The sequence below is a fragment of the Protopterus annectens genome, chromosome 10.part0 (assembly GCF_019279795.1).
Source record: "Protopterus annectens isolate FY-2018-M chromosome 10.part0, PAN1.0, whole genome shotgun sequence".
NCBI classification, from domain to species: domain Eukaryota; kingdom Metazoa; phylum Chordata; order Ceratodontiformes; family Protopteridae; genus Protopterus; species Protopterus annectens.
Genome location: NC_056744.1, coordinates 1,316,368,149 through 1,316,389,817, shown reverse-complemented (window position 1 = coordinate 1,316,389,817; position 21,669 = coordinate 1,316,368,149). Strand labels below are relative to the sequence as shown.

General features: G+C 43.8%; 1 protein-coding gene across 1 annotated transcript in view; it reads right to left on the bottom strand.

The window, feature by feature from the left end:
- LOC122814271 (coagulation factor XIII B chain-like) overlaps window positions 1-21,669 on the bottom strand; it is a 573,198-nt gene that overhangs the window by 264,830 nt on the left and 286,699 nt on the right. The window contains exon 4 of the mRNA XM_044086864.1: window positions 10,698-10,883. Coding sequence (XP_043942799.1) covers window positions 10,698-10,883 — 186 coding nt within the window. The remainder of the gene's footprint in view (window positions 1-10,697; window positions 10,884-21,669) is intronic.

Sequence of the window (21,669 nt, the reverse complement as noted above, 5' to 3'; positions counted from 1 at the left end):
CCACAAAAGGAGGGGGAGTTTCCATATTTATCAAGGATATCCACACCTCCAGGTTAGTGGCTTTGCACGAAGTATCGGAGACCATCCATGTGCAACTAACAGAGGGCAAGACTGCTTTTCAGTTTATAGCATCCTACAGACCACCCTCTTAAAGTCAGGAATCCCATTCGGCTTTCCTGAAAACATTGGAGAACATGAAGATCTCTCCGAACACCATTATATTGGGTGACTTCAACTACCCAAACATTGACTGGAAGCACTACTCAAGCCCCAGCACCTTAGCCCAAAGATTCCTGGAAATTATATACTCAAATGCTATGGAACAACTAGTCACCACTCCCACAAGAGGGGACAACATACTAGACCTGATCATTACCAACATGGGGACTCTATGCTCCACACCAGAAGTATATCCCTCATTGGTAAGATCAGACCATAAATTAATTTCACTGGATGTCCACATCCCGACCCCACCCCCAGCCCAGAAAACCACAGTGAAAAACTTCTCAAAAGTGAACTTCTCACTTCTCAAAACCGAAGTGGAATCCTTCAAGGCCCCAGGGCCAGTGGAAACTACAGCCCAAACTGCAGAATCCTATATAAATGCATTCTATGGACATCTCCAGGAATGCATGGATCATGATATCCCAAACAAAACCAAGACCCAATCATCCAAAGGCAGGCGTCCAGTCTGGTGGACCCCTACCATAAATAAACTGTACAACAGAAGGAGGAAGCAACTACATGATAGAGCAAAATCCCTAATAGGGAAGGCATCTCTGATCAGTACTAGCAAAAAATTACGATCCCTCATAAAATCCTCCAAGGCCAGCTTCGAGAGAAAAATTGCACAGGACACCAAAGACAATCATAAGGCTTTTTTCAGTTATGTTAGAAACCTGGGATGCAACTCCCAGACTTGTTCTGAGTTGATTCTAAATGACAAAAAATACACTGAACCCACAGACATCGCCAATATCCTGGCAGACAGGTTCAGTGCAAACTTCTCCACCCCCAAAAGAGCAAGTATCTATCCCGCACAGGGGTGCCTCCCAAACATCCCACATGCTCAGGTGAAGGCTGCCCCCTCCAAAGCAAAAACACTGCTTCCATGGGACCAGATGGTGTCCCAGGTTGCGTCCTACATGAACTACAAGAGGAACTAATCCCTCAAATAAAACAGCTATACAATCTCAGCCTCACTACAGGATATGTGCCCACAGAATGGCGTACAGCAACAGTGGTCCCACTGCACAAAGGTGGAGCCTCTACGGACCCTGGAAACTATCGCCCCATAAGCCTGACTAGCTTAGTCTGCAAGGCTATGGAGAGGATCATCATGGAGCTCATAAACAAAGACATTGGGGACCTACAGACACTAGATCCTACCCAGTCTGGCTTTGTCAAGGGCAGATCCTGCCTTTTGAACCTGGTTGACTTCTTTGAAACAGTCACCAAAGCCATAGATGAAGGGAAGGTAGTCCACACAGCCTATCTGGACCTTGCAAAGGCATTTGACACAATACCCCACTCGGGCATCATAGATAAGCTATCCAGCTTAAATATAAACCCCTATGTCACAAGATGGGTAGCAAACTGTCTCAAAGACAGAACCCACAGAGTGAGAGTTGCTGGAGCCATGTCAGACTTGAAACCGGTCACAAGTGGCATCCCACAGGGTTCTGTCCTGGGACCACTCTTGTTTGGTATATACTTTTCCAAGGTACAGGCAAACGTGGGAGGACTATGGCTCACCAAGTTCGCAGATGACTGCAAACTGGGCGCCATAATCAACTCTCCAGCTGACACAAACATCCTTCAAAAATGTCTCACAGAGACAGATAACTGGTGCCAGCACCATGGTTTAAAGCTAAATGCCAAAAAATGTATAGTCATACCCTTTGGCAAAAACAATGTGCCCACAAATTACCACATAGGCGGAAACCCATTAAGTACAGAGAAAGTAATTAGGGACCTGGGGACCCAAGTTGATAGCAATCTCTCCTTTGAAAACCACATTGCCAAAGTGGTTAGAAAGACCTTCTACATAGCCCACCTCATCATGAAGGGTTTCACATCTAGATCAAGAGAGGTAATTGTGCCCCTTTATTCATCCTTCATCAGGCCCATCATAGAATACAATGCCCCTTTTGGGATGTACCTTACCAGACACCTGCAGCAATTAGAAAGACCCCAAAAGTATCTCACCAAGAGGATCAAGGATCTCAAACAGATGCCATATGCTGCTCGGTTAAAAAAACTCCAGCTCTACTCAGTTGCATACCGCCTACTTCGAGGCGATCTATGCCTGACATACAAAGCTATGTCAAATCCAGAATTAATGGACATGCTCCACCTTAGTAAATCTAAATCCCTTAGAGCCACATGCTCGAGGGACTTGAACCTCAGCACAGAAATAAATAGAACTTGCTGGAGGGACAGATTCATAACCCAGAACTATATATTCACTCTGGAATAGAATTCCAGTTCATGTGAGGCAGAGCATCTCACTGAATCTCTTCAAGAAGAATCTCGATAAGTGGATGGGGGATCGTAGGTTTGTCCCAGGGATTACTCCCGTGTCACTATTAGACAGAGCCACAGTAAACTAAACCTTAAAAAGGGCACAGTATACTCAAATCAAGGGGTGGCGTAAGCCATACAGAATCGGGCTAGGCTTATAATTGCCCCAGGGCAGATAGCCTAGTATGAACCTATGAACCTATAAAATAAATGTGTAAAGCAATGATAGGTGATTATTAGTGTCTTCTTCTGCTATGATTGTAATGTTGTACTTATTCTAAGGCACTAGCATACTGCTTTTTTTCATTCTGCATGTCAATAAAGTTTACTGTTTAAGAAATTTGCATCATAGGTTCATAGGTGTGTACTAAGCTAATGGCCCTGAAGCCTTTACAAGCCTAGCCCATAGGATTACTCTGGCATTGTGCCACCAAACCTTAGTTCCCAGTGCCTCTGTCGACTACAGCCACTGGATTGATCCCCGGGGTGAATTTTCTATTTCCCATCCACTCATCAAGATTTCTCTTGAAGAAGGCCAGTGAGGTACTCTGCTTGACATGTATGGGAAGTCTATTCCATAGCATGGGCAGTCTCTGGGTTATGAACCTGTTCCTCCAGCAAGTTCTGCTGATTGTGCTAATGAGGTTGCGGTCTCTGGACTGTATGGTGTGGAGGGATTGGGATTTCTTTAGATCTAGCATTTCTAACAGAGCTGAGTCAGACATGGCTTTGTAAGTCAAGCTGAGATCGCCTCTAAGTAGGCAATATGAGACAGAGAATAGTTGGAGATTTTTGAGTCTGTCCATATAGGATAAGTGTTTAAGGCCTAGGATCTTCTTTATGAGGTACTTTTGTGGCCTCTCCAGTTGTTGCGGGTGTCTAGTGAGGTACATGCCAAATGGGGCATTGTACTTGATGATTGGCCTAATGAGGGAAGAGTAGAGGGGGACAATGACCTCTTTCTTCCTGGATGCAAAACCCTTAGTAATGAGATGTGCCACATAGACTTTCTGACCACAGTGGTAATGTGGTGGTCAAAAGAGTGGTTGCTGTCAACCTGTGTTCCCAGATCTCTTATAACACCTTCTGTGTTCAATGGACTACCATCAATGTGGTAATTCAAGGGAACCAGGTTTTTCCCAAAGGGGATGAAGACACATTTTTTGGTACTCAGCTTAAGGCCATGGTTCTGACACCAGTCGTTGGTCTCATCAAAGACTTTCTGTAGGATGTCAACATCACTTGGGGAGTTAATAATAGCTCCCAACTTGCAATCATCTGTAAACTTTGTCAGACAGAGTCCCTTCGTGTTGACCTGGATTTCAGAGAAGTAGATACCAAACAGGAGAGGACCCAGGACCGAACCCTGTAGGACTCCACTCATGACTGGTCGCCAGTCTGACTTGGAGTCAGCTACTTTCACACTGTGGGTTCTATCTGTGAGCCAGTTTGCAACCCACCTAGTGATATAGGGGTTGATGCCTAACTTAGTAAGTTTTTCTATGATTCCTGAGTGGTGAATGACATCAAAGGCCTTGGCCAGATCAAGGTAGGCTGTATGAACCAGCTTGCCTTCATCCACAACTCTAGTGACTGACTCAAAGAAGTTGACCAAGTTGAGCAGGCATGATCTACCCTCCACAAAACCAATCTGTGTAGGATCCAGAGTTTGGAGATTCCCTATATTCTTGTTTATTAGGTCCATGATGATGCGTTCCATAGCTTTGCATATCAGACTTGTTAGGCTAATGGGGCAATAGTTCCTGGAATCTATAGTCACTCCTCCTTTGTGGAGAGGGATGACTGTAGCAGTGTGCCATTTGGTAGGGACAAAGCCTGAAGTGAGGCTGTGATTGAACAGGGCACACAGGTGAGGTGCCAGTTCACTCTGTAGTTCATGTAGAACACATCCAGGGATACTGTCAGGTCCCATAGAAGCTGAATTCTTGGCCTTGGACAGTGTTGTTTTAACCTGTGCAGCAGTAATACTGGGTGCCTGGCAATCTACTAGTATTGTGATTGGTCCTTTGAGAGGGGAGAGACCGGTAAAGTTAGCACTGAATCTGTCCGCCAGTATATTCACAATATCAGTTGGCTTGGTATAGGAGGTACCATTGTGCAGTAGCTCAGAGCAAATATGGGTATTGCCATGGAGATTTTTTTACATAACTCTAGAAGCCCTTGTGGTTGTATTTACTATCTGCTGCAATTCTGTTTGCATAGCTAGCTTTAGAGGATTTGATGAGGGATCTCAACCTTTTGTTGAGGCTGATAAGGGAGTTTTTCTAGTCTTGGCACTTCACCTTATTCCACATCAGTTTCGTCCTTCAGTTGTAGAGTTTGTATTTGGCAGGGGACCACCAGATTGGCTCCCTTGTTTTTTTTTTTGAGTTGAGCATTTTAGTTCTATTGGGTATGGCAAGATCCATGCATTTGTGCACGTGTTCGTACAGTGCATTGGTGTATAAATTGGCAGTCATGCATCCATTTGCATGGGTGCTGTGAAGTTAGCCTCCTCTGTTTTTAGGAGCCCAAAGTTAGCTTTGGAGAAGTTTTTCATGGTGGTTACCTTTGCTGGGGGGTGGTAGGGATGTGGATTTCCATGGTGATTAGCTTGTGATCAGATCTAACCAGGGAGGAGTTGACTATTGGGGTAGAGCAACGGTCACCCATGTTAGTAATGACCAGGTCAAGGATGTTGCTACCTCTAGTGGGGGTAAGAATGAGCTGGTCCAGGGCATTGGAATCAATGAATTCCAGAAAGCGTTGGGCAAATGTATTGTTACATGAGTAGTTTTCCCAGTTAATGGAGGGGTAGTTGAAACTGCCCAGTATGAGAGTGTTAGGTTTGACCCTAATATTCTCCAGGGTGCTTAGGAATGTGGAGTCTTGGGACATGGTTGGGGACCTATAGCAGGCTATGACCTGAATTGGTATCTTACCTAACGTTAGCTGCACCTGAAGTATCTTAGACGCGTTATGTTGGGCTACCAGTCTAGAGGTGTGCGCATCCTTTATGAATATAGAAACATCACTGCCTTTGGAGTTTCAGTCCAAGTTCTGGGGCTGAAATGTATGGAATGAGTTATGAGGTAGTGCAGAGGTGCTTTCTGGTGTCTTGAACCAGGTCTCTGTTACAGCACAAATGTCGATGTTCTCCATTTTAAGAAGTGCTTCAAGTGAGTGCATTTTGAGATTTAGACTTCTTGCGTTGAGCAGCATGACCCTCATATTGCATTTGTTTGTAGCTGTCATGGTGGTAATTTGGTCTTTGGAACACCACCTAAAAAAGGCACTATAGGGGAGAAGAGCCTTGACCAGTATCCAGAAGCCCAGAGGTGACAGATGCAGACCATCTCTGGCAAAGCATCGAGGTCTGTCAATCATGTAATCCCAGGCAGACAGATACTGGATCCTCTTAGAATGACACCAGAAACTTAGCCAATTGTTGAAATCAATCATTTTCTGCTTGTACTGTGGTATCATTCTGGGTGATGGTAGGATGCTGCTCAGGGCTAGGGTCATACCTGCCTGGGCTACATAATCTGAGAGCTCCTCCATGTCTCTTTTCATGTAGTCCAGGGAGGTACATCTCAGGTTATTCACACCCACATGTACAGTGAGTCATATTTGTACCTGTTTTTGAGGAACCTGAGTGTGTGCATTGTGGCAGATCCTGGTGCCTGACAGGCAGATGACTGTTACTTTCTCCTTATTCAACCTAGTGAGTGGGACATCAGTGGCACCTATGACTAGTGTGTTGAGCATGCTGTTTTGCCTCAGGGGCTTTGGTTGAGTGGCACACTGAGTTATGTATCTCGTGATTAGTGTTGTGTTGTGGTGGTCGAGTGCATTTCTGCCTTGGAGGTCTCTGCTGTTTGGCTAGATTTTTACTGACAGCCTCTGCAAAGATGGGTGTGTAGTTTGTGTTTTTATGTGAAGGCAATGCTGGTGTGTGTTCTGGAGGGCTATGAGTTCCATGTGGTGTGGGGCAAGTGTGACCTTCTCCTCTTGACCAGCTATTCTGGTCTTGGCTGGAGAGTGCATGGCTTCCAATTTGGATATATAAGTGCATCTCTCACAAGTCTGAGTGTTGGGGGGTAAGAGGAGAGGGTTGTCAGTGTACATGAGGCAGTTGCTACTTTGCTTCAGGATGCCCAAGTTTATTTATTTATTTATTTTATTTATTTAAATTTGTTGACCGGGAGTGTCCGACTGGATGTAGGTCCATTTTCAGCGGAGGCCCGGGGAGAAAAGCTCCACAGTTAAAGTTCACCAGGTTAATAGGAGAAAGCACAGGGTACTGACATTTAGACATACCTGGAGCGGTGGGCATTAATAAGTACTGGATCTGTTTCCTTGTAGAACATTTTGGCACTGCTCAGAAGCTTACAAACGGTCCTGGATACAGCAGATCTGTATCTGGACAAGATTAGTTACAAGAAAGGTGGAAAACAAGCGCAGATGGGGGTTTTAAACCAGAAAGTTGAAAGAGATGGAAAAACTGCCCAAATGGTCAATAAACTTCAATTTCTGAGCCAAAAACACTCCTCTTGTGGTAAATAGGCTAACTAGTTCCTACCACTCCCACTGATAAGCTAGAAGGCTTCCCTCCAACACAGAAAGGCTTGAGGGGCTCAGAAGCTTAAAAACCTGACCTGGTTCAAGGCTCCAGAGAGCACCCCTGCATTACCAGGCTATAATTCATACCACACCTTTCGGCCACCTAACCTGGACCGAAACACTAAAAGGTGGAGGCATGTCCATATTCATTAAGGATATCCACACCTCCAGGCTTGTTGCTCAGCATAATGCATCTGAGATTATCAAAGTACAACTAACTCAGGGCAAGACCGCAACCCAAATTGTAACTTGCTACAGATCCCCTACCATGCCCCAGGATTCCCACTCCTCATTTCGTAATACAGTGGAAAATATTAGGGTACAACCCAACACCCTAATAATGGGCAATTTCAACTACCCCACCATTAATTAGGAAAACTACTCATGTACCAACTCTTTTGCTCAACGTTTTCTGGAATTCATAAATTCTAATGCCTTGGATCAACTTATCCACACCCCCACCAGGGACAGCAATATCCTAGACCTGGTCATTGCCAACATGGGTGACTGGTGTTCCACACCAGAGGTCAGTTCCTCATTGGCTAGATCTGACCACAAGCTAACCAGCCTAGATATTCACATCCCACCCCCACCACCCATTAGGGAAACCACCGTAAAAAATTTCTCCAAAGCCAACTTCACGCTTCTTAAGACAGAAGTGGCAAACTTCACAACACCAATGCAGACAGACTATAGAGATACGACTTCTGAATCCAACACAAATGCACTTTATAAGCACTTACACGAGTGCATGGATCATGCTATCTCTAACAGAACCAAAATGCTATCCTCCAAAAAAAGAAAGCCAATCTGGTGGTACCCTGCCATAAACAAACTCTACAACAGAAGAAAGAAACTGTTGCAAAAAACAGTAAAATCCCATGACTGGAAGAACTCCCTGGTCAGCCTCAAGTAAGAAGCTGAGATCCCTCATAAAATCCTCCAAAGCTAGTTATGAAAACAATAATCACCACTGATTCTAAAGACAACCACAAAACATTCTATAGCTATGTCAAGAATCTCAATGGCAACACTCAGATCTGTTCTGAGTTACAGCACAATGGCACAAAATATACAGAAGCAACTGATATTGCCAACATTCAGTGCTTACTTTACCCCCGCCCCCTTCACCCCCTAAAGGGCCCATCTCTATACCAGAAGAGTGCAAAGTTCCTGTAATCATGGTTGCACAGGTAAAAATCACACTCTCCAAAGCCAAGAACACAGCATCCATGGGACCTGACAACATCCCAGGCTGCGTTCTACATGAACTACAGAATGAACTGGCACCCCACCTAAGCACCATGTTCAATCATAGCCTTACCTCAGGCTTTGTACCCACTAAATGCCACACAGTGACGGTTATCCAACTCCACAAAGGTGGAGCCACCACAGACCCCAGGCCCCATTAGTCTAACGAGCCTGGTCTGCAAGGCCATGCAATGTATCATCATGGAACTTATAAACAAAGACAATGGTAATCTCCCAACTTTGGACCCCACCCAGTTTGGGTTTGTAAAAGCAGATCATGTCTCTTAAACCTGATTGACTTCTTTGAAGCAGTCACCAAAGCCTTAGACAAGGATAAGGTTGTTCACATAGCCTATCTAGATTTCGCCAAGGCTTCGACACCACTCCCCACTCTGGAATTATAGATAAACTCATTAAACTAAGTATAAATCCCTATGTCACAAGATGGGTTGCCAACTGGCTCACTGATAGAACCTACACTGTGAAAGTAGCAGACTCCAAATCCAACTTCAGACCAGAGACAAGTGGAGTACCACAGGGTTCAGTCCTGGGTCCTCTCCTGTTTGGTATCTACTTTTATGAAGTACAGGCTAACACAGAAGGTATTTGGCTAATGAATTTCAGAGAGGACTGCAAACTAGGAGCCATAACTGAAACTCCTAACGATGTGGACATCCTACAAAAGGGCCTCACTGAGACAGATGCCTGGTGTCAAAGCCATGGCCTCAAGTTCAATGCCAAAAAGTGCAATGTCATCCCTTTTGGTAAAAACTCTGTACCCACAAGCTACCACATAGGTGGTAGTCTACTTAACACCAAAAGTGTGATAAGAGACCTTGGGACACAGGTGGACAGTAGTCTCTCCTTTGATAATTACATTGCCACAGTAGTCAGGAAATTCTTCTACGTAGCACACCTCATCACAAAAGGTTTCTCATCCAGGAAAAAATAGGTCATTGTTCCCCTCTACTCGTCATTCATTAGACCCATTATAGAGTACAATGCCCCTTTTGGTATGTACCTCACAAGACATCTACAACAACTGGAAAGGCCACAGAAATACCTCACAAAGAGGATTACCAGCCTCAAACAGATGCCCTATGCTGACTGTCTCAAAAAACTCCAGCTTTTCTCTGTCACATATTGCCTACTCAGAGGTTGCTCTGCCTAACATACAAAGCTATGTCAAACCCAGAGGTGTTGGACATGCTCCACTTAAAGAAATCCCAATTCCTCTGAGCTACATGGTCTAGAGACCTAAACCTTGTCACCACAATAAACAGAACACACTAGAGGGATAGATTCCTGCCCCAGACACTTTCCATACTCTGGAACAAACTACCTGTCTATATCAAACAATGCTCCTCATTAGCACTCTTCAAGAAAAATCGTGATGATTGGATGGGAAATAGGAAATTCACCCCAGGGATCACCTCTGTGGCTCTGCTCGACAGGGGCACAGGAAAATAACTTTCATGGGTGATGAAAGCCAGGGTACCTTTTAGGCTAGGCTTGTATATGCCCTAGGGCCGATAGCCTAGTACCTACCTATGAACCTATGAACAGTCCTGGATACAACAACTCTGTATCTGGACTAGACTAGTTACAGGAAAAGCGGGAAAGAAGCGCAAATGCAGGCTTTTAAACCAGAAAGTTGAAAGAGATGGAAAAAACTGCTCAAATGGCTAATAAGCTGCAATTTCTGGGCCAGGAACCCCTCCTCATGTGGTAGATAGGCTACCTAGTACTTACCACTCCCACTGACAAGCTAAAAGACTTCCCTCCAACACAAAAAGGCTTGGGGGCTCAGAAATTTACACACAGTCCTAGATACAGCAAATATGTACATGGACTAGACTAGTTACAGGAAAGGTGGGAAATAAGCACAAATGCAGTCTTTTAAACCAGAAAGTTGAAAAAGATGGAAAACTACCCAGTTTGCCTTGATAAAAATATATTTTATGCTCCATGACATGGTTTTGAATAATGCATTACATCATGAGACATTTTACAATTAAAATAAAAGTTAATACACTATAGAAACATGTTGCATATTGTAGTTTTTTTAAGTATATGTTCATGCTGGAATTTATTTGGCAATAAGTTAGTAGGTTAATGATCCTCATAAATGCAAGATACGTTCAGCAACTATGGGTTTGATTGACAAATTTTTCTTTGTCACATGCTCATTTAAGGTTATTATTCTTTAGCATTCTTATAGGCTTTGTGTAGGAGCAGGATTAGCTCTTACAAAGACTTGCCTGGTTTATGACTAAAGATGAAGACAAATAAAAACTTACTGGTACATTTAGGCTCTGGAATCCACCCATCTATCAAACACTTTGTTTTGCCATTTGGCATTCCATAATCTGTTGTGTAGCCTTTGTCACACTGATAAGGTAATTCATCATCCAAATCAAATTCTTCTTTCAGACTCTTAAGTGAGTCAATCTTAGCATTAATCACATCAGGAAAAGTGCAGGGTTCTAAAAAAATAAAACAACATTATTAAACATGGATGGTTTCTTTTCTTTCTTTTTTATATTGTTCCCATGTATTACAAGAACAAAGTCCAGTAAACTCAATTACATTCAAAGTTCTTTGAGCAGTACTTTTCAATTTGAACCTAATTGCATTATTATTGTGAATATTGTTTATTTCAAGTCTAATGTGAAAAATCATGTTTACACTTTCCAGATATGTACTTTGATAGACAGGAATCTTGTAAAAATTTAAGAGTACAATCAAATGGCAATTCAGTTATTGTCACATTATATTATTTCTTACTGCACTATAATCAATTTCTTTTTAATTGTTAAATGAAAATTATTCTTAACTTATGTAAGCATAATCAAGATTCATCCCCGGATTCATGAAGCTCGGCGCAAGGCCGGCGTAAGGCTTGCGCCAGCCGTGCGGTGTAGATGTGGAGTAGTCATGACATATGCATATTAATGAAAGCGTGCAGCCGCCACAGCCACGTGCATAGGAAATGTGTGCGAGTGCAAGGGGAGTATCGAAGTTGCGCAAGGAGGCGTGTCAATGTTGGCTTCCGAGGAGCAACCTAAACTGCTGAATATTATATTCTGCCAGCAATAGTAATCGTACCTATCAGTGTCCATGGAGACTGAAACGTATGCAAAACAGAGTCCCTGTGAACAGAAAATGAAGACTCAAACACAAATGCACGGTAGGGAATAACGGGTCCCTACCAATGAACAAATGACAGGAAAACCGTGTGACTGTAGTCCAACGTAGTGTAGATAGCTATACCATGTGGAAGTGAAACGTATCAGATGTTAGCGCACCACCAGTCCAGTCCAACGGAGAGGGTCACCAGCCGACCCATAATTTGAGGGAGGGAACATAGCTGTGCAGATGTGTCCATAACAAAATACATGAGGAGAAATGTAGATATAGGTAGTGACCGTATGTCTGAATCATATCCCACAAGCCATGTAATAGTCACATACAAAAGGTATGTCCGTATTTCACATACCAAATGTGATAGGAAATAGCATACGCATGTAAACGAAACAGAAGGAGCATATAACCGAGCCATAACAACACGGACACATGTAGGCAGAAAGGAACAGTATGATCCGTACCGTCGACCAAGATTACCACCTGTCCCACTTTGTGAGCGACAGTCCCTCTGTGGGCAGATGTGTCCTGACACAAACATGTAAAACTGGAAAATGTCCAGAGAATATAGGACATAATTCCTCCGTAGACGTCATGCAATAGTTGCATTAAACATATTTCACTGGACGTATAATATATAAATATCATAACAAACAGAATAAGATACCGAAATGCTACAAGAATAAGCTTAGATATAGGCAAGAATTGTAAGTTCTATCTGCCGAACTGACCGTGGGTATGTGTCAGCCTGTAAAATATGCTGTGTTCACCGCAACTGTCACAGTAGGGTTGCCACCCTTACAAATGGCCAAAGTGGGACATGTTTGGTACAGACATCAGACTGTACAGGCCGACACGTACCCACGGCCAGTACAAAGGACAGAACATAACTGTTTTGCCTACAGAAAAGCGTATTCCAGTAGCATTGTAGTTGCTTATTCTGTTTCTCATAACAGTCAGGTAATTCAGATACAGAATTAACTGTTTAATGCAACTATCACATAAAATATCAGAAATATGTTTGTCCTAAAATCTCAGGACATTTGCCATGTTGACAATTACATGTCAGGACACAATTGCCCAAAGAGGGACTGTCCCTCGCAGAGTGGGACAGGTGGTAACCCTATGTCATACTGTGGCCAATTGAAAAGGTGGAAACACAACCGTTGACTGTGGGGAGGCAATGTCCACAACAGTCGGACATGTCTAAGGAATAGCTTGGAAATAGGAAAAGGTGCCATCCTACCAATGAGTAGAACAGGCTGGCAAAATCTGGAAGGCAGCTGTATAATCTGAACGTGTATGTGACACAGTCGAACGGGTAGTACCCAGATACACCAACCAAGTAATGAAAGTGAAGTAAGGGCGTGTACCTATGTGCGTGAGGTATAGCATGTGGACAGCAAACATGGCAGGGTAGCCCACGCAACCATAAAGGTAGCCGACACATGTAGGGTAGTCAATGTGTAACTCTGGCCGTGTCATGAGCCAACAACCAAAGTAGTGCTCTATGGGGTGTGAGTAATTTGCGTGTGAGGGGTGTGTGTTTAATGGTAAATTCCTCAAAGGTGATACTTGTGTCGTATGCAGAAAAGGTGAACCGGAGGTGTACGAGGGGACAGCGGGTGAAGTGGAAAGAAACACAACCCCATGTAGAAACAGCTGCAAGACAAGCAGACAGGCCATAGTGTAGAACACAATCCCACAAACATGTGAATATGGAAATATGCGAGACAAATGTATAGATACGGCACCATCACATACCCACAGATGGGTCCTGATGGAACTGGCCATAACAAACGCAACACACCTGGATGCATAATAGCCTACCCAGAATACCCTCCACAACACACAACCTGCCACCATACCAGAATGTCCACCAAATCCAGCCGTACTTGGTCCACTGGTTTGTTGCAGAAACGGCTACACACACTGACCCTTACGCATATGTAGTTGGTATTGTCACCCTAGGCAGTGTCAGGATTGCAAACCATGTATCCCCTGCAGGTAAAACCCCCTGCACGTTTTCATGAAGCCACAAAAATCTTCGGTATCTAACTTGTTTTCGTCTTGACCAATTTTTGGGAAATCCCTCATGGGATGACCAACTTGTGTAAATAGTAGAATGGGTATGACAACATGATGTCCAATCCAGTAGATATCTGGACACTGTCCAGCCCTAAGTGGGCATGCATAACCTACCACCCAGGATAAAATACCTTCCCGTGATGAACGTGTCCAGACACAAATAGGAGGGAGAATATAATGCACACATTTGCAAAGTGGAAAACAGCATGAGGGCGAGGAAGACACTATGCAAACAGGTCAACCCTGATCAAGTGTGAGGGACACTGACTGTGTGCAGTCATGACTGACCATACCTGTTAACCTGTGTGAGCAAGATATCTGGACAGAGCCATGAATATAAGTGAGACAAAGGTCCAAACTCAGGGACAATCTATAAACATATCTTGTAGAAACATAGAATTTGATAGAATAACAGTTTGCACATTGGCATTAATGTCTGGAGTAAGATGTCTGAAACCCAACTGTCTGTCAACACGTTCAGACTGAAGTCTTTAATGCTGAGCTACTGCTGTGCCAGAACACAACAGCATATTACAGAGGTCCGTGCCATACCACTCAACTGTCCGGATATTCGCAGAATGACTAGGGTCACCACCTGTCCCACTTTGCGAGTAACAATCCCTCTTGTAGGCAGTTGTGTCCTGTGAAAAAAATCAAGACATAGCAAATGTCCTGAGAGTTTATTTCCTAATTTACTTTAATAGTCACATAAACCGGTTATTTTATATATGAATCCTCAATATGTTATGTGAAGTAGCATAAGCAATTCAAATGTTACTAGAATAAGCTATTATATGTACAAAAAAGGTTAAAGTTCAGTACTATGCATGGCTGTAGGTATGTTTTGTCCTGGAAAATCTGACATCTCTACAGAACATGTCCCACTTTGGGCAGTCGAAAAGGCAACTTTAGGCAACCCTAAGAATGACCACAGGTTCACCCCATAGTGTTGGTGTGTGCCTCCGACAATCTGCACCAGTGTGGTAAATAGCTGAGGATTGACGTCAGTAAATAATGAGAAATATCCTGAGTATAAGACTCCACAACCTGCAGAAAAGTCATGCTAATGCAAGACCTAGCATTCTATCAACGTTGTAAGCTTGTAAGAGCAATCTTTAAAATGTGTCCCTAATTGCCCCCCCCATCGTGTAGGTTTTGCACAGGTTCAGTGCTCTAAGAGGTTGAGAGGTATGGTCCATACATATTTACAGGAACAGCCCTTCACACTTGTGAAAACCACAACCTGTACAACCACATACCTGTAGTCACTTCATGTCCAAAAATAATAATCCCCATATGACTGTATACAGGTAATAGTCAAATGTGAATGGGAACACCCCAGATGACCTGCACCTGTCAGCCCTGGGAGTACAGATCACATGTAAGGCTCTTGCTGCTTCTATACTGCCTGTCTTGCACAGTTTCCAAAAACAGTCACCGGCAGAATGGGAACTGGCAAGCAGGACATGGGGTCATGTGACATATTGCTTGCAGCTTCCTCTGTGACACACGCAGGCAAGGCACACCTTATAATGCACCACTCCAATATCTCTGCAGTGACTGGGACCTGCCTCTAGGCTTTGCAGAGCACACCTGCAATGACAGACCATACCTTTCAGGCACATACCTGGACCGGCACACCCATAGCTGGGTGTTCCCATATCCCACTATGTTGTACACACATCCTGGCTAGTTACTTAGCACAATGCATCAGAGGTGCTCCACGTGCAACTAACTGTGTCCAGAACCACTATACACATTGTAACAAGCTACAGATTCAACAACATACCCCACGGTTACCAGACCTCATTTGTTGGTGTACTGGACAGTAGGGCTCAGACAGCTACTACTGATGTGTGACTGACACTACCCCACACTTAACTGGGATAGCCACTCATGTACTGACACATCCATGAGTCATAACCTCCACTTGGCTGGATCAACCCATACACACCACCTCCAAGACCAACATTAACCTTGACATGAACACTACCAACATGTGACTGGTGTTCCACACCTGGGGTTATCCCCTCATTGGTGGATTCCAAACATATGCTAATCAACCTTGTTAGCCACATCCCGGCACCACACCCTTCACGGCATACACAGTACATGAGTACTACAACACCTACTACAGACGTCTTATGACAGTGGTTGTTAACATCATGACACCCGTGCAGATGGACAATGCACTTACAAATGCTGAAACATACCCCAGTGCACTTCATTGGCATGTACATAACTGCATGGTTCATGCTATTCCACACAGAGTCATGATGGTACACACCAGATAACAGACGCCACTCTGGTGTTCAAGTTCCATGGACATGATGTACAACAACAGGTGGAGGCTGTTGCACAGTGGTGTACAATCCCATGGGTGGGGTAGCTCACTGGTCAGCCTCGGTAGGGCCACGGGATCCCTCATCACATACTCCAAGACTAGCTACGTAAACATTACTGCAACACTTTCTGGGGTGTACCACAAGGCATTATGGTATGTCAGTAGTCCTTGGCAACACCCACATCTGCTCTCACATACAACAGTCACTCAGGAACATTTACAGACCCAGGTGATGTTGGCAACATGTTGGTGGATGGATTCAATGCTAACATTACACCCTCTCACTCACTACAGGGCCACAATCCATGCAGGAACATTGTGGTGTCCCTGCGGTCACACCTACACAGTACTAACCTGCACTCTATATGTCCTGGGACACTGGCCCCATGTCACCTTCCAAAGTCTCAGGCTGTGATGTCCACAAACCTCTGAATGACATGTCTCCCCACTAGGCCACCATATTCAGTAATAGCCTTGTATGGGACATTGTGGCCCCTGAATGGCACACAGCAACATTTATCACATGCCACACGGGTGGCACCACAATGCACGAGTGGAACTATAGTCCTACACACTTGACTGGACAGTTCTGCATGGCTATGGGGCACATCATCAAGGACGTCATTCACAGAGACATTGTTGGGCTCCAGTCCTTTGATGCCACCCGGGTTGGACTTGTTAGGGTCAGAGCATGGCCCCTACACCTGGTGTTCTCCTTTCATACAGTTACCAGGGTAGTTGATGATGGTACGGGAGTCCACACATCCTACATTGTCCTCTCATTGCCTTTCAGCACCGTTCTCCATTCTGGTATTGACAACATACACATCCACCTGCACATTGTACCCTATGTCTCAGGATATTATGCAATGTGGCTCATGGACAGGACACACACAATGAGGGTAGCATACCATAGTACCTACTGCATTTCAGTTACATTTGCCATACCACAGTCCTCAGTCATTGTGCTCCTCATGTTCAGTATATGCTTCCCTGAGGTCCAGGCTAGCACAGAGGAACTTTCCCTGCCTAGCTTTACAAACCCCTGCATACAAAGCACCATGACTGATCCACCAGCTGATACTGACTCCATCCATATGGGTGTCACTGTGACAGATACCTGTTATGAGTATCATGGCCTCAAGCTGCATGACACAAGGTGCATGAACATCACCTTTGCATTACACCATTCACCCACTGACTATCACATAGGTGGTAGTCCCCTACATACATGTCACATTGTACATGTTTGTAGTACACACGTATGTCACACCCACTCCTGTGGTTACCGTATTGCCACTGTGGCATAGATATCCTTCTACATGGCCACTCTTATCTGTACTGGGTGAGTAGCTGGTACATAGGCACCCATTGTACCTCTGAACTCAAGACGTCTACACACATTCAAGGGTACACCACCCCATTTAGGGTGTACTTTACACAACAGCTACAGCTTTACATACCACACCATTAACACACCATGACGTTTATTGAGCTCCGACAGTTAAAGTATGCGGCTGAACTACGGACACCACATCTGTACACATTTGCATACTACATACTCAGGGCTGACCTCTGCTGAACAGAGAGGGCCCATGTCCACAACAATATTAATGGATATACTCCACATACACGACATAAGCAAAAGCCACAGTGAGCAACATGCTCATGGATATGTGCACACACGCAACAATGAGTGGGATGTGCTTGAGGGTTACATTCCCAAACCGGTCCTCACCTTGCTTTGGAACATGAGCTCTATGTACATCATGCAGGGACACTCAGTAGCACTGTTCATGTGATACCTCCCTTGGTGGTTGGGAGACACATGTACACCAGGGATCACTGCAGTGGCTGCACTGTGCAGAGGTGCAGGTAACACATGGCTCTGCTGTTCACAGGACACTACCCTAGAGAGGTGCCACTGGTGTGAACACTGTAGTTGTGCTTACACATAGACTTGCCAGACTGCATAGTACCCCACTATGAACCTGTGAAGCTATTACATGCCCTGTGTGCATGGTTACTTGGTAGACCTTCCGTTTAGATTAGCTATCATGCTATTGCAATATCCCGTGCCTACAAGCCATATGTATCCTGTTATTGTACATGCCAATAGACGATACCTTTGGTATGCATGATATGCCTGCTATGCTGTGTAGAATATCTGACATATCTACCTACAATACTATACATTACACATATTTCACATAGTATCCCATAATGCAAAGCATACTTGCACAGCGGGACCACCTTAGACATGTCATTGTCGTTATATGCCCATACACATGCCTACTGTGACAGTATATCAACATATACTATCCCCTGCTATGGCACGTACTTGTTGGACATACCCTACCACTGATGGCGGGTTGTATGGAAATGTTCTGTTTAAAGCCCTCATGTAGCATCCCTTGTGGTGTCTGTGATGTGTGCCTTGTGGCCCACTGCTGGACACACAGTTTCTACATGCGTTAGTATGCTCAGCAAGACATCACTACATAAATACCTTTTCCCACTTTATGCATTGCGGACACTTTTAATTAATGCAAACCAGGCTATACATACAGTAAATAATTAATAACAAACATGCTATACATAAACTTACATACCGAGTGTTCTACATACCTTGTTATCATTATGGACTTTCATCTCTATCTCTCTCACACTGCTTAAACAGGTAGTTTGTATGAGCATACGGTTTGAATGTCTGGCAAGTCATCCTTATATATGTCGATACCTGTAACATGTGGTTTCCTGCCGTCAGTTGGTGTTCCTGAGTGACTAATTACTTGCATATCAGCTGTGCAGCTACTCCATTTGCCAATTATGTGGCAACAGTGGGGTATAAATGAATTCTCCACTTGGGTGTTGCCCATTTGCCCTACCTTCGGGGAGATGGCCTGTATTGTGTTTTGTTATGTGTAATTGCAACTGCTATGCATAGAGACAAGTATACTTTGGATTCATGTCCCCCGTGGATTGCGTATGACAGCTAGAGTATGTGGTTCAACATGTGGGTGTACCTGTCATCCCAACGTCTGTTAACGGACTATTGCAAACAAAACCTGTAACATCGCCATTTGTTCCATTATACAACGGCTGCAATTTTGCATGGCGCCTTTAATTGTGTGTCTCACAAGGTATGTTGACGGTTCTGCAGTTGTAATTGACTGACTGGATGTTTGTGCTGTTATTACAGTCTGTATTGCTATAGTTTCTAGTGTGGGGGATGTCAGTGGGTGTATGTAGCATATACAGGTTTGTGGGGCTTGCATTTCTACATATTCCATATATATGTGTGTGGGCTCCGTCCCTAATTAAAGAGCTATCAGTTAGTAGACTTATGTTACGGGATTGTACATTGGGCCGTTGTTAACTGGTTTCTATATAGTATGCAGGTGAGGATGATACTTCCATACCTCCGGAATTGCAGTGATATGTAAAGGGATATGTCTAACTGACAGCTATCCCGTGTATTTCTGTCCCAGATATTTGCAGTCATTGCGGTTGTGTTGGTAACAGAACCTCTTTGCCATGGGTTGCCACCTTTTCATATGGCCATTGTTGGACACTTTGCGGGACACACAGCGGTGTTTACAGGCCAACACATAGCCACGGTCAGTACACAGGTTAGCTCATACTTTTATCCTCAATATATACCTATTGTGGGACTTTGGCTACTTATCATATTGCATGTAACATTTAAGTTTCTTACATACAGGCATAACTATTTAATGCAAGTATTACATTATATATGGGACATATTAATGTCCTACAATCCCGGACATTTGCCCTTTGTAATGTTTTATGTCAGGACACACCTGCCCAGGGAGGGGCTGTCCCTCCTAATGTGGGGCAGGTGGTAACCATATGCCTATGGCTAGCTATACCCACACCTACCATAATGATCTACCTCCGAGTTGGCACTAACAGAAACATGATGCGGACACACACACACATTACAGTCACATGGAGACGCACACAGCACCCTCAACACACACATACACAGACTACGGCGCTCACAAACACAGTTGAACACAGTACCTACGTGGACCGCAACACCGGCAGAGGTAACTAAATGTCCCTTCATATCATCATACTATTACTCGCGGTTGTACTGTTCCGGTACTGTATTCTTTCGGTCTTTCAGCCTCGTGGTTACGCATGTTGGTATGTTACACATTCCATAGTTGGCAGTATCCTATTTATTTGTACCTCCAAGGTGTTATGAATGTCATTGACCTATCTATATATATTTGCAGATATCGCTGACTCCATATATATCAACATATATCACTCTATCGCCCTTTCTATCTGTATTTTATATATATATATATATATATATATATATATATATATATGTGTGTGTGTATATATATATATATATATATATATATATATATCTATATATATATATATATATATATATATATATATATATATATATATATATATATATATATATATATATATATATATATATATCTGACGGGGAAAGTGACAGGCAAGCTACACCTTTCATTGTGTACTTGTTGGTGTATACTGTTTCCTGGACTCCGCACGTTTGTATCTGTACCTGTCACATTACACACCTGCCGTAAGTTAGAGTTACCAGCTGTCCCACTCTGCACGGGATAATCTCTCTTTCGGCAGTTGTGTCCTGCAAAATATTTGTGAACATGGCAAATGTCCTGGGATTTTAGAACATACTTATTTCCTATAGTTTATGTAATAGTTGCATACAACAGTTATTCTGTGTCTGAACCACCTATATGATCTAGAAATAGAATAAGTAAGTAAACATTACAAGAATGAGCTTTTATCTAGGCAAAACAGTGAAGTTCTGCATTTCATACTGGCCGGGTGTATGTGTCGGCCTGCAGACATCTGACGTATGTCCCACATTGGTCATTTGAAGAGGTGGCAATCCTATCATAGGTACATCTTGCCTAGCAATAGTGTTAGGTGATTCTATACATGATTGCGTGTTCTACACCTGGCAGTGGTCGTTTTACCCTTCAGAGCAGGTGCTATTAGTACAGAGGTGAATAACGCTGGTTTCACCTGTTCTGGACATCACCGACCGTGATCTGTGCGATATTCGGTGTAGCTTATCCCTGTTTCGCGCATATCCATATAGTCATATTTAAACGTTGCTTACCAGCAATGGGCAATGCATATTCCCGGTAACGTGTGCTAAACATGATCTGCTGACCTGCATCCAACATGCATTACTCGTGCCTTCGGGATTACGTTGCATCCCTTGCAGGACGTGGGACCGGGAACATGCACGACGGTCACTGCATTTAACATATGGCCATCTGGGATTTGTACACGTGTTATGTCATTTTGTATGTGGAGTATACTACGGCTGTTACTCCATACTGCACTTACATGGGTAACTCAGTTAGTTTACATATTGATGAGTCCAGTTAGTGGTATGTCCATGTGATGTTTACTGGATGTGCTCCGGCATTGGGTATGTATATCTCAGTGAGCCACACATGATACTGTGCTACAGCTTCAAATGACCATGGGTGGAGCATGCTGGGGTGACGAATACCTGTCATGGGTACACCCCATGCCTTGACACAACATCCATGATTATATTATGTGCAGCCCCTCATTAATGCAGCAGGGACTCTGTGCTGAGTGTGTGCAGAACAGTGCTTACACACATGTGCTCCCACGAT